Source organism: Neolamprologus brichardi, chromosome 3, assembly GCF_056152115.1.
Source record: "Neolamprologus brichardi isolate AB-2024 chromosome 3, ASM5615211v1, whole genome shotgun sequence".
NCBI classification, from domain to species: domain Eukaryota; kingdom Metazoa; phylum Chordata; class Actinopteri; order Cichliformes; family Cichlidae; genus Neolamprologus; species Neolamprologus brichardi.
Window position 1 is genome coordinate 18843343 of NC_142106.1, and position 14260 is coordinate 18857602.

The 14260-nt window shown below is 37.4% G+C and overlaps 2 protein-coding genes across 2 annotated transcripts; both read left to right on the top strand.

Annotated features, from left to right (window-relative positions):
- The first annotated feature begins 4741 nt into the window (after positions 1 to 4741).
- On the top strand, positions 4742 to 6171 carry LOC148103739 (macrophage mannose receptor 1-like). The gene is made up of 3 exons (XM_087838204.1): positions 4742 to 4802; positions 5837 to 5959; positions 6098 to 6171. Exons 1-3 carry the CDS (start codon positions 4742 to 4744, stop codon positions 6169 to 6171), a joined length of 258 nt encoding a protein of 85 aa, XP_087694330.1.
- Positions 6172 to 8770: 2599 nt separating this feature from the next.
- LOC148103740 (Fc receptor-like protein 5) lies at positions 8771 to 11447 on the top strand. Its single transcript, XM_087839202.1, has 4 exons — positions 8771 to 8894; positions 9447 to 9710; positions 9842 to 10099; positions 11314 to 11447. Exons 1-4 carry the CDS (start codon positions 8771 to 8773, stop codon positions 11445 to 11447), a joined length of 780 nt encoding a protein of 259 aa, XP_087695328.1.
- Positions 11448 to 14260: the final 2813 nt, after the last annotated feature.

Sequence of the window (14260 nt, forward strand, 5' to 3'; positions counted from 1 at the left end):
ACTGTTGTATAACACTCCTTATATGGGATTAAATTCTGCTTTTAAAAAAAGTCCCACTACGTAAAGTTTCTGTTCCTCCTGCAGCTGAAACTGAGACAAAAATGAGAGAGTCTGATCATCTCTGACTGGAGTGTCTGAGGATGAAGATCATGATGAACAATTACAATCATGTATCACCAGTATGTTTTGCCTACATTGTTACCTTGTGATTTAATCTGCTCTTTGTGCTGAACTGAAAACTTTAGAATTCTTACATTGGATGAGTTTTTTGTTTAAAAGACAAAAACAATGATATGTCAATGTCAAAATGTAAATAAGCTTCATGCTAGGCTTCATAGGTCAATACTAGCACTTCTCATGCTAATGTAGAAATATTTGTCTATATTATTATGGTTAAAATCAAATAAAAAGTAATGTATGTGCAGCACCTCTTTTAACTGACATCGCTTTAAAATCAAGATGTCAGAGCACCTTTTTGATGCTGACTGAACTCCTCTCTCTCCTCATCTGTTCATCACATCTGCTTGGATCTGTGGCAGGAGGAACTACGATTGTTTGAAGACAAGGCCAGGAAAAAAGCCTGTTCTTTTGCAGTCCAACACAACAAATACAGAAACAGTATGCACCAAACCTCTGGTAAATGTTCATTGCATGAAAAAGGTCTACAAAAACCTGGAAAATAGCATAAGAATTGGTCCATTAATACATTTCAATTTTCCACCAATCAGAATGTAATTTTTTGTAATTATTTTTTTTCAAATAATGTAAAGTCAATTACCCATTAGCAATCAAATCCATTTGCTACCTGACACCAAATTGGTATAGTGTACTTGTGGCGTGGGTGTGGTCTCTGGCCAGCTGCAGAGGAGGGGTGACACAGTGAGCTCCCGGGGCGGCGCAGGGGCGGGGTGAACAGGTGTGCTGGGATCTGACATTGATTGTGTGTCTTTATATGTTGGCAGTGACAGTCGGAGGGGGAGCGGGAGTGTCTGTGTCAATGAAACCACAACATCAAATAAAAGTTCTGCTGTCAATATATTTGCTCCAGCATACGTTTCTTGGGTCCAACACTACAATACTTTTGGCATAACCACACATGGATAAATCAGCATGAAGGTACTGAGGAAGACTCTGGTTTTAAAGTGTGATGTACTGATGTCACTGAGCAGCAGTCCTGTGGTTGAGAAGGTTTTTTTTGAGTAACTGCTGTTTCAAAACCAGCCTCTATTTTTACATTTTGTCCGGGAAACACACAGTACTGAGGATAATGCTCCTGATCACAATTTCCGACTGGTGTGATGAAACTTTCCTTAGTAGGGTGGCTGTAGCTCAGGTGGTAGAGCAGGTCATCTACTGATCGGAAGGTTGGTGGTTCGATTCCTGGCTTCCCCTAGTCTGCATGCCAAATATCCTTGGGCAAGATACTAACCCCAAATTGCTCTCCGATGCATCCATCGGAGTATGAATGTGTGTGAATGTTATCTAGAAAGCACCTAGAAAAATGTGAATGGGTGAATGCACAAGTTGTGTAAAGCGCTTTGAGTGCTCAGAAGAGTAGAAAAGCGCTATATAAGAACCAGTCCATTTACCATTTAGTCATAAAACCTGTGGAACCTGTATTTTATTTTCCAATGAATTTACTCCTCTTTTGATTGCCATTAATAAAGTAATTGCAGGTCACACTACATAAAATAAAAAAAAGATGTTTTTATAAATGTGTGTGCTCCAACCTCAATTCCATTGTTTCCTTTCCAGGACTATGGCCATTTCCACATTATTTTTTTCTACAGACTTTTATTATTGGTTTCAAATGCAGTAAAAAAAAGGAAAGTTATCTTTGAGTTAGTACTCACATAAAGACATTTTTTAATTGTTTCTTGATTTATAGAAATGTTTTGTTGTATTTTGTTTAAATAACTGCTTCAGTGAATAACTGATCTCTCTCGCTTTCTCTGAGTGGATTAGGTTACGGGTGGGTCTGAGGATGCAGAATGACTCCATTGTGCTGCTCATTAGGTTGTCTGAGGTTTTTCTGAGGAACTGCTACCAGCTTGGGTCAGGAGCACCTGACTCACCACTCCTCACTGAAGGAGTTTAGTTTGGCTGTTGGATAGTTGATCGGGTGTGGCATTGCAAAATGAGGCTCCGGCAAGATACTGAGTAGCTAAACCTACACGCTAAGAAAGTCCAGAATGGAAAGATATAGAAAAGATAAAATAAAGAAGCCCTAAAGACAAAGTAACTGAACATTCTGAATATAATTACGGGTGATTTAGCAGAGAGTGTGTTTTGGATAAAGCATGTTAAGATTGGTGGTGAATGCTAAGTAGAAAACACAACAAAAAGGAAAAAGAGATAGAAAGCATAGACAAAAGTTTCTTGCATTAATGGGTGAATGAGGCATGTTGTGTAAAGTGCTTCAAGTGCTCAAGTACAATAAAAAAAAGTGTAAAAAGTAAAAACCAGTCCATTTACAATCACCAGATTTCCATCATTCATCAGAAACGAAGCAGGAGTTGTCTAAGCATGCACAGCTCCTCTCTGCTATTAAAATCGTGCTTCTTGGTTGCAAATCTCCTTGCTTAAAACATTGTTTTCTCCTTTAAAATACAGGTTTTAATGACTCTCACGGGGGATAAAGAATTGAGCATTGCTTTTCAAGGTTGAATCGATAACTTTTACTTTGTTCTTCATATAGTATCTGAAAATATGAAATGCTTCAGATGCGGGATGGGGGAGCATCCCAAGTAGAGACAGCTGAACAAGTAGGTAACAAACAGATGAATGTAGACATGGAAAAAGGCACAAGGTAAGTGATAAAAAAGGAAAAGAGTGAAAAGATGAAAGAACTTTTTTACATGCAACGTGGTGAACAGTATTGGTCAAGTTACTTGAAAAAAGTAATCAGTAACTAATTACTGATTACTTCCCCCCAAAAGTAATCCTGTTACTTTACTGATTACTTATTTTCAAAAGAAATTAGTTACTTAGTTACTTATTAAAACATGATTTACACCCTGAGTAGGTAGCGATAAATCTTTTAGCCCAATTCTACCTTTCTGCATAATCCATCATATAAAATGTAATCAAATGGAAACATCTCTTTTTAAAACTTGTTTTATTAGTTTTGATCTTTTAACTTTATGCATCAAGCAAAAAATAAATTATATGCAACATTCTCTGACTGGAAGAAATTTGTTTAACATTTAAACCTATTTTCTGCACATTCCAGCACATAAAATAAGATATTTTTTTGTGCTTACACTCAGTCTTTCAAATAGATGCACATAAAACACAGCAGAAAATAAATAAAATCAAAGACTCAGAGGTCCTGTTGCTCTATTTTCACCTGTTTAGCAGGCAGATGTTTGCCCTGGTGTAGGTGTGCGGCAGCGGTTATGTCAGTGGAAGAATCCGGGAGTTTCTCTGTGAATTTCCCATTACATGGTAGCGCACTCGGTGCTTGCTTGGAAGTTTAGGGGTTTTTTTCGCTGCAAAAAGAAGTTTTCTTCCCACACAGTGAACAGCGGACGCTAATGTTTTTGTCACTTTTTACAGAATCAAACTCAAAGTAACGTCAGTACTTCCACACTTTAAACGCTGCACGCTCATACTCTCTCCCGCACTCGATATATTATCCATTGTTGATCTGCACACTGCTGTTGCCACGAACGTCGCACTCGCTTACGTCATTGTCATGAGACACTCCCGCAAAAAATCATGGTTTTAGTAACGCAGTAACGCAGCGTGCTTACGGGAAAGTAACAGTAATAACAATTGCAATAGTAATCCCTTACTTTACTCGTTACTTCAAAAAAGTAATCGGATTACAGTAACGCGTTACTGCCCATCTCTGGTGGTGAAGATGATTCACCTGGATCCACTTCCCCAAGAGCTTAGGCATTCTGCCAGAGTCAATATGAAAAACACAGCAGGGCTTGGACAGGAAAAAGACAGTAATGAGGGGGATGCTGCTGACTGTAAGAGAGAGCTCATGTGCCATTTCACTTAGTCATGAACGTCATAAAAGTAGCGTCATTGATGGAATCTATATTTGCATTTCCAGTGAATTTAAGCCTCTTTCTGTTGACGTCACTGACGTATTTGCAGGTCACAGTTTAAAAATCAGGCACTCAGAGAGAAACTGTCCCACTGTTTCCTGGACCGCAACTGTTTCCACTCTGTGTTGGAACCTGGAGAGGCCGTTCCATTTATTTGGAGAGCTGTTTCATTCTTTCCTTTCTGGCTTCAGGAACAGTCAAAATAGGAGTTAAATAAGCCATGTTGGTTGTTTACATCAGCAGAAAACAGAAAACAAATTGTGATGTTAAATGAACGTTACAAACATTGATTGTAGGATGAATGATCTGAAATGGTTTGAAAATATTTGGTTTTGCAGTCATATGTTGTTTTCTGGAAAGAAAACACATGAAGAGAGAAATATTTGAATGGAATTATTATTATTATAATTATTGCTAGTCCAAAGATAATTTTTTATATAGTAGTAGACTATCAAATGCTGTTAATAACACTGGTTTCAGTGTATTTTCATCGGAGCACAGCTTGTCTTTAACACACTATTCATACAAGAAGAGTATGAAAAACAGCATGCACGTCACTGCTGTTTTATCGATAGTTCCAGGTTATTTTTGTAAATGTTCTTTGACAAACTCAGATTTTTTTCATCCTTTCTGTATTAAATTGATAGTAGCTTTTTTTCCACAGAGACACTAACATCACTATGAAGCTGCTGACTCTGTGTGCACTTCTCTGTGCAATGATGGCTGTAACCACGGCTGGTGGTAAGTATGGCAGTATAATTTCCATTATTTATATATGAGTGTAGTTAAAAATAAAAAATTAATAGTAAAATATGCATCTTATTTATGAGAGTTAAAGCAAAGGGATTGATGCCCACAAGTGAAATGCATTTTCCAGATTTTCAATAACTAATGTCATGCTGAATCCAACATAATAGAAAAGATATATAAGTTACCATTGTTACAATTAATTATATTGTCTTAATAAATACAAAGCATACAGCTATGTATATATATATCAACGTGAAGGAAAGACAACGCCCTGTACTTCATACACATAACTGCACACCAGTACACCACCAATCCTTTAACTAATGTTTATATGTCCAATGTTACTTGTATGACTTGTCAGTTATTGGATATATAATAATTAAAAGTAATACAAAATAAGATATTAACCAGAGACACATGTACAACTGTTCACTTGTCCACAGCCAAGAGTCACCAGGTCAAGAGGTGCATTTATTGTCCTTACGGTTGGACTCAAGTCGGTAGTCGCTGCTTTGCCTACAATCAAACACCCATGAGTTGGGATTCTGCTAAGGTAATTTTATTTTACTTTTATCATCTTTAACACCTGATTGAACCACTCATTGTTTTAAAAAACCTCTGCTTTGTCCGTCTTCATTGAAGAGACACTGCTGGGGCTTGGGGGCAAACCTTGCATCAGTGCACACTTACTGGGAGCACCAAAGGATTATTCAGCTGTTTGGCAACACTCCAGTTTGGATTTGAGGAAGCAAAGGACCCAAGGTATTTTGTCAAAAGAAAATGTTAATTCCCACCTCCAGTGAAACCTGAGGCAGATACTAATGATAACATATACAATATTATGTCAAAAATGTCCATCAACAATCTGAGGATCTGCCTTTTAGAGATTACTAACCAGGTAAATAATATGCCTAATGTGAGATTTGCCAGTTAGATATACAGAAAGTTATGTGTGGTTGCATTAAAGTGAGCTGATCTGTTGGTTAGGATTACACACAGGCCTGTCTGAACTACTTCTTTTTCAGATTTTGTCTTCTACAAGGGTACTTGGTGGTGGAATGATGGGACCAGTTTCTCCTTTTCAAAATGGTGCTGGGGAGAGCCCAGTAATGGTTACTACGAGAACTGTCTGCAGATGAGTTCTCGAGGTAATTTAGAACAGTTATCAATGAGTGCTTAATGTGTATGACTGGTTGAAGTGATCAAATATACAAGCCATAAAGGCTGGTTCTTTAGGTTTTTCATTTGAGTAACATTTGAATGATTTCTGCTCTTGAATCTTGCAGATTCAAATTGCTGGCTTGATGCATGGTGTGGATATCATCTGCCATCTGTCTGCGCCAAGAACATCGTCAAATGACAGTGTTGGACTGACACTCAAAGCATGAAACTCCCATAAAACACACACTAATGTATGATGGTGTTTGTTCTTTTTTGCAGCATTAAAGCTTCAAGCAAACATTTCCGTCTTCTTTTGTGGCACATATTTTAAGCAGTTATATACATAATTTTTTTCTCTACCTTGTATGCATGTACAAGTTATCTTGACCAGTTACCAGACCATTACACCTAAGATGTGTTGTACAATTTGTATTTACTCCTTGATGTTTAAATGTGCTGCCAGATTAGGTGAGCATCCTATGATAATTTCAACTTTTTTTTTAACTAACTTTTTTAACTTTTTGTGTCTTTCTGCCAACAGTATTCTTACTACTCTCTTTATATACAGTAAAGTAAGAGGAAACTAAGATTTTTCTCTACATAATAATTGTATAAGCCGTGAGACCAGTTTTCCCGTGCTTCACTCGCGTACGTCAGTTTGAGGAGGAAAAAGAACTCCACGGGACTCCGATGTGAAAAGATGTAACAACAAATTTATTCCACAGTTTGCATCTTACAGGAGTGGTCAGGTTTAATTTATCCTCAACAAAATAACCTACTACGGTAGGAAAACCGTGTGGCTCTGTTCTACCCTGCTGCCGCGTATAGCTTATGCCGTATTAACTCTTTTTCTCTCTCTTCCCCCTCCCGCACCGCATGCGCTAATTTGCAAACATCCGTGATGCCCGGATTTTACTATAAACACGAGTCTTTAAGGCACATGTATTCATGGTACTACGTAACCAAACCAACACAGCAATAAAATAATTTTAGTTCCACCATAAACATGCATTTACTTCCTAAATTATTAATTACACAAACAAGCTTAACAACAGCAAAATATAAATACTAAAACATATGAACTATCTTAACTTGGCTCCCACAACAATTACAATACAAGGAAACATATCTGTAGCTTGCTGTGCATGTACTCATCTCTGAGGACAGAAAAAATGACAAAAATGAAGGCCTAAATCCTTGATAGTAAGCATAATAAAACACAATAATCTAATGACTTATTGATGATTATACAAGGTTCGATCCTGGATTAATGATTGTTTTCAGTTTCTAAAAGAACTAAACTAAACTAAAAGGAGAGCAAACAGTCCAGCAACCACAGCATGTTTCACAATGTGCTGCATGAGTATAGACATAATACAAATGTCATGAAATACAGGACTCGCTTGTTGTGCACAGCACTTGAGTAAATTACCACTGTGAATCATTTGAGTCTCAAAAGTAAAACAAAATTGTATTGCACATAAGAGGCTAAAATTGTGTACTCCATTGCATTTTGTTCATATAAGGAAGACCAGGGCTAATAACCTTATATGAGCGAGGCTTTCTGCTTCATGCCATTCGATAGTTTCAGAACCGTTAAATGTTTAAGATCTCTCTCAGAGACAGCTCTTTTCTGATGAAATATGAAAGAAATATCTTCTTTAATAACCACCAACACAGGAAGACAGTGTGCACTCAACGTTTTACTCTGTTATCTTCCTGATGCACATGACACATGTTACACTTCAAAAACATTCCTACTGTAAACATTATGGATGAACCAAAATTACGTCCAACAAGGTGCCACAAAAAATAACTTATGTCACACAAATAAATTATAAGGTAAGATAAGTGATAATGAACTATTTAAATATAAAAAAATAATATTGCAAAAACTAATATGCAACATAAATGTAAGATAAGATAACTCTTTATTGTCATTGTACAGTCATACATAGTACAATGAAATTGGAAAAACTGTCCCACATTTGCACTATGTACAACACAACACAGTAACTTGAGTAATAAAAAGAAGAAGAAGTGTATGGTTATTGCACATTATACCTTGTTATAAATTTAAATATTATTATTGTTATTGTTGTTACCCCCCAAAAAAGTACAGGGAGGTAGCCAATAAGTTCAGCTGTTAGCATTGATTAGGGCTATTGCCCTGTTGTAAAAGTTGTCCTTTGGTCTGTTTGCCCATATGTATATTATAATCTACACAAATTAAATGTGGACAAATATAAATACATGTGCCATGAATAAGGTTACAAAACTGACAGCTAAAGCTCCTTTCAGTGGATTTGAACTATCAGCTTTTATTTTGATACTGATTGTTTTTTTATATCTGTTTAAACTAATGAACGATATCTTTAATCTTGAATTCAGCTCTGTGATCAGAAATGCTTCCTGGTGAAAAATAGTCTCACTAATGTCATCATCATTAGTGTGTCTGTCTGTCTCCACTTTGTGGACATTTTGACACTTGTTGCTTGTTTCAATGCAATCTGAACACTACATATAAAGTAATATAAATACTTATAATCTTGGTTTTGAAAGTTCCTTTCATAAAAGATGACCCAGTGTCTCCTCTGGTTAGTAAGATAAAATAATCAAACACTGAAGCACTTTTCAATAGTTTATGTCAGCCAGCTCTTATTTTGACTGACACGAAGAAACGTCAAGGACATTCACTAAGTAACCTTTAAAAGCAAAACTGCCCATCTGAGCACACTTCCTTAATTCGGGGGTTTAAAACTGAAACACGGGTGTTGATTTGAAGAAGGAAGAGACAAATGTTTTATTCTCCCACACACTGTGGACTTGTTTTTCATATTGTTTTCTATAATATGAAATCCATGGAGTCTCTTACCACTTTCTCACTGTGGACTCTCATCCACTGTTTGGATTTTGTTAAAGGTAAATCAATATGTTTCTATTACAGATGTTACTTTTAATTCAATTTACACATAGGTTTATTAGTTGTGAGTCATCAGCCTTTTTCAGTGCAGTGTGAACATTAACATTGTCTTCTGTCTTCACTGTGTAACTGCATTGATTCATTTATTATTTTTAATGCTCTTAAAGCCTTAAACAGTTGAGAAGGTGTCTTTCCGACTTTGCAGCTGTAACATGTAACACTAGACTGTACTTTAATGCTAAACAGTGGATGCCAGTTTGCCCCTCCAATGATACAGCCCAGCAGACCGTGACTGTTATATATAAGCATGTACAGCAGAATAATCTACATCTTGATCCAATTTTAGTTATAATGGCTGTTGTAGCTCGTCTCTTCATATTTGCTGGTCTAATGGAATATTTATTCTGACTCTCATGTTAATCTTTTGTGAGTCTCCCGTCTCTTTTAGCACTTACGATCAGTACAGGTTACTTCTCTGATGTTCATGTCATTGATCTCCACACACTGCATGTTAACTGATGTGTCTCGACCTGATGTTTTTGAACCTGCAGCTGCTACTCTCAGCATCCATCCCAGCAGGTCAGTCTTCTTCTATTATGAAACTGTGACTCTGAGCTGTGCAGTGCCAGGCAGCTTCAGCAGCTGGACAGTGAAGAGAAACACCTCCACAAAGTCTTCTGTTTCATGTGAGACCTGGGGCCAATTAAATGGATCATCCTGCACCATCAAAGGTGTCTACCCATCAGACAGTGGAGTGTACTGGTGTGAGTCTGACAGCGAGGAGTGCAGCAACACCATCAACATCACAGTGACAAGTAAGCTTGCTAAGTAATGTCAGATTGTTGATGTTGTAGCTTAAGTAAAAATAAATGAACGCATTTTGCAACTTTGTAACCAAGGACAAAAACCAGAGTCAGAGACCACAGTTTCTCTCTCTGCATTTCAGCTGGTGTCATCCTGCAGGGTCCTGCTGTTCCTCAGACTGAGGGAGACAGTGTGACACTAAACTGCTCCTATAAGGAAAAATATGCAAAGGAGTCTACGTCCAATTTCAGTGCTGCTTTCTACAGAAATGGTACTTTTATTGAAAAAACGTCTGACGGAAGGTTGAGCTTTATCCATGTGTCCAAGGAGAACGAAGGCTCCTACAAGTGTGTTCATCCCACAAAAGGAGAGTCACCAGAGATTTTGCTGGAAGTGAGAGGTGATGATGATGATATTAAGTTTCATGAAGCTTTCGTCTGATGGGTTTTAGGAACAGGTATCCAGTAGTCTAGCAGTAAAACTATAAATCAGAACCCTCATCCTCCTGTTTGCCTATGTAATGCGGATACGAAAGCCGATGCGCCAGAATGTCCTGCTGAGTAGAATTATTATTTTAAATACAAGGGGGAGCAAGCGAGTCAAATACCAAGGGCACAAGCAGGTCTAATCGGAAACAGTTTATTTCCAGACAAAAAAAAAAACAACTCTTAAAAAACATACGCAATAAAATGTTATTAATATACTAAAATCCTCATGGAGACTAAATAAAACAATTCTAAAACCAATAAAAATACGATTTTCTATATTCACTATAATTCCCTGGTGCAATTATGCCAGATGTTTATTACGGATCCACCAGCAGTCCAGGAATTCCTTCTTCAGAGCGAGGTCCACACCAACCTCGTCTCCGGCAGACGAGGAGGAGCCTCCTATCCCCCTCTTGTCCCTTCACTATAGGCCCAAGATGGACCTGCACTGCATTAGATTTACTTACATACAGTGTCCCAACATTTTTAGGGTCCCAAACATGTTCAGGGTCTGTGTTTAGCATTCTCAGTAGTGAACGCAAATTAAAATCTGACTGAAAAAATTGTCATCCACATGAAGCTCTTCAGGTTTCTTTGATTTAAAACTATATATGAGCTGCTTCCTGCAGATTCAGTGGCTCCAACATAAAACGCAGTGAAAGGCCGTTTTAGTGTTAAACGACACATTTCAGACACACCTCGATGTGTCCTGTTGAATGTTTTTATGTAAATACACACATACTGGGGTGACTGTAGCTCAGGTGGTAGAGCGGGTCACCTACTCACCAGAAGGTTGGTGGTTTGATCCCAGGCTCCTCCAGTCAACATGCTAAATATCCTTGGGCAAGATACTAACCCCATGTTGCCCTCTGGTGCATCCATCGGAGTGTGAATGCGAGTGAATGTTAGATAGAAGCACTAAAAACCGTAGATAAAAGTGAATGCACGAGTTGTATAAAGCGCTTTGAGTGCTCAATGAGAGTAGAAAAGTGCTTTATAAGAGCTAGTCCGTTTACACAGTAAACTCTTCACCACTACATGAACGATGGATTTTCTTTATTTACTTTTCATGTAACATTTGGTCCTAAACAGGAAAAATGATGACAAAACTTTTTCTGTGTCACAGCTCGAGCTCCGTCTACAACTGCTCCTCCTCCTTCTCCTCCTCTGATATCTCTTCCCAGGCTGGCATACACAATCTTTTTGTTCATCCTGTTCACTGGTATACTGATACTGTGTATATCCATGTGCAAAGGTTGACTCAAGGTAAGAGTGAAACAAAAAAAAATATATTTAGACTAATATATTCAATTTCCACACAGGGTCAGAGGTCCAATACAGCACCGTAGCTGCCAAACAAATGTCAAAAAATCAATCATAAAACTATTTTTCAAACTTATTTTGTCAGTCTAACATAATTCAAGTATGAAATCAGGCGATGGATACATCTGATTGAAAATAACTTAAAAGCAGCAGAAACACTTTAACCTCTTGCTGTGAAAGATTCACGTCTTCCATTTGCAGCCTCCTCCAGTTGGACAGTAGATGCCAACTGACCACAGTGGTGTAACGAAGCTTCTCAACTTATTACACTTTCTGAAACAGATCCTTAATTGTGGCTCAGCAAGTGACCTCAGGCATGTTTGTATGTTGATGTTCATTAAGTGAAGAAAATATTCATGATTTAAAAATGTCACAGCAGATAAAGACAGAAAATTATCATCAGGGATTCGTATTGTTGTTAATGAGGTCCGAGGTCAGAGCTAGTTCTCATGGCAACAATAGAAAGTGCAACTTTTGTATAACACTGCTTATATGGGATTAAATTCTGCTTTTAAAAAAAGTCCCACTAAGTTTCTGTTCCTCCTGCAGCTGAAACTGAGACAAAAATGAGAGAGTCTGATCATCTATAACTGGAGTGTCTGAGGATGAAGATCATGATGAACAATAATGATCAATGTATCACCAGGATTAAAGTAACATTTTTATTTGTTTAACTTTTTTAACTTTATAACTTTTTAACAGCTGATGTTTTGCCTACACTGTTAGCTCGTGACTTGATGATCAATCTGCTGTTTGCGCTGAACTGAAAACTGCATAATTCTCACATTTGATGTGTTTTTGGTTTAAAAGACAAAAACAATGATTATGTCAATGTCAAAATGTACATTAGCTTCATGCTAGTCTTCATATGTCAATATTAGCACTCCCATGCTAACGTAGTAATGTCTTTATTATTGTAGTTAAAATCAAATAAAAAGTAATGTATTATGTTTCTTATTTGCTCTGTATATTACATTTTATAAAACGTTTCTTTTAGGAAAGCAGGGGTACATGAACGTCCTTCTTGTGTCATAATGTCATAATTATCATCAATATAAAACTAAAAATGACCAAATGTGGAGCTACATGTGGACCTATCAGTTGATATGTTGTATTGCACTGCACATATAAAGGTGTGGGGCTATGGCTGCTTTGTTATTTAACCATAGTGATGACTAGTTCCACATTTTGCCTTAATCCAAAATTGATTTAATTCATCATCCCCCTCACCTTTCTAAGCACAATGCTCTATGAAGAAAACACACATATACGTACTGTAGTATCCAGTTGTTAAGTGATGACATGACGAATCCTACTTCCGGGCCTAAAGTAGTCTGCGTTTAATATGGCTTTTGTGTTGTTAACATGTTTTGTATTTTCTTCTAATCTCAAAAAGCTCCTAAAACAGTCAGTGATCACTGTTGACCTCCCTCGGCTTTTATTACCGCTAATCATTTATTTAAGCTCAGTTTTTAAAACCTTAGGATGTAACTACAGCCCAGCCCATGCAGCAGTATATGAATGACTAACCTCGTATTGTGGATGGATTATCTCAGTTGTTCTCCTGGCTGAAGTTTGGTCCATTTACAGCATCCTGCCATGCGATTACATTTGTTCCTGACCACCGAGAACACTGACGTTAACTTTTATCGAGTGGAAAAAAAGTTAGCTTGTTTATATTATGCTAACATAGCTGTGTCGCTAGCGGTCACGTAGCACATCATTATATACCAGCTAGCCAAACTTCAGTAACCCTACAAACGTCACTGCTGTTTAGTTTTCTGTCTTCATTTATGTTGGAAGTGATAACAGAGCTGTACGTTTTAATTTGTTTCCAAAACCCCGCAGTCAGGACATGCTATATTGTATTTAGATAAAAGCTAGCGAGCTAACTTCCTGCTAACTTCTAACTCCGTTAAATGTCATAAATTCCGTTTTCATGGATGCCTGGATGTTAAACTCAATTCTTACACCTGGTAGAGCAGAACGCTGATCATTTTATTAAAGATGAAAGACTTTAGACAGTTTTTCAACTCTCAGTAATGCCATAGTGATCGTTTGCTGACCTGCGGCGCAGTTTAGGCCCAGACACGGGTGGTGACGTCAGAACTGAGATTAAGTTATTTTATTATTCTTATTTATGGTTGAGTTAGCTTTGGTTTAACCATTACTATCATCTGTCTCCTTGGTTTATGTGTTTTGTTTTTTGTTCAGTCTGTGTTTTATGTCTGTGTGTTCCATATTGTCAGGTTTGTGTTGTCATGTCTCTGTGTTTCCTGTTTTATTTTGAAAGTCTTGGGTGTCCTGTGTCTTCTATGCTGAATGTGTTTAGTTGTACTTTTTTCCCTGTGATGTCATTATGCTCATTAGTGCCAGCTTTTCACCAGGTGTTTCCACTTCCCTCATTACCCCTCTGTGTATTTCGTCTGCGGGTTTCATTCAGTCTTTGTCAGATCATCTGTGTTTCTTTCCTCCACGTAACGCTAAGCTCACGTATTTCACGATTCAACCCAGGTCATGCTCATGTTCCATGTTCATGTTTTTTCCTCATAGCTTCTCAAATGCTCCTGTCCTGAATCATGTTCATGTCTTTTGTCATAGTTGTCATAGTTTAGTTTCTTCCAGTTTAGGTTTTAGTTTAGTTTTCGTCCCTGTTCACTTTATCTTCTTATTTGTACTCATATAATCACCCTTAACAAAGGGCTTTTTATTCATTGTACATTCAGTTTTTATTGTCTGCATTTGGGTCC

Bases quoted from the DNA above. Each gene is read 5' to 3' on its own strand.
- LOC148103739 (XM_087838204.1), top strand. From the start codon at position 4,742: ATGAAGCTGCTGACTCTGTGTGCACTTCTCTGTGCAATGATGGCTGTA. The intron at 4,803-5,836 runs GTAAGTATGGCA...CTTCTTTTTCAG, and splicing joins GGCTGTAACCACGGCTGGTG to ATTTTGTCTTCTACAAGGGT. The intron at 5,960-6,097 runs GTAATTTAGAAC...TGAATCTTGCAG, and splicing joins TCTGCAGATGAGTTCTCGAG to ATTCAAATTGCTGGCTTGAT.
- LOC148103740 (XM_087839202.1), top strand. From the start codon at position 8,771: ATGTTTTATTCTCCCACACACTGTGGACTTGTTTTTCATATTGTTTTC. The intron at 8,895-9,446 runs GTAAATCAATAT...TTGAACCTGCAG, and splicing joins CTGTTTGGATTTTGTTAAAG to CTGCTACTCTCAGCATCCAT. The intron at 10,100-11,313 runs GTGATGATGATG...TCTGTGTCACAG, and splicing joins GATTTTGCTGGAAGTGAGAG to CTCGAGCTCCGTCTACAACT.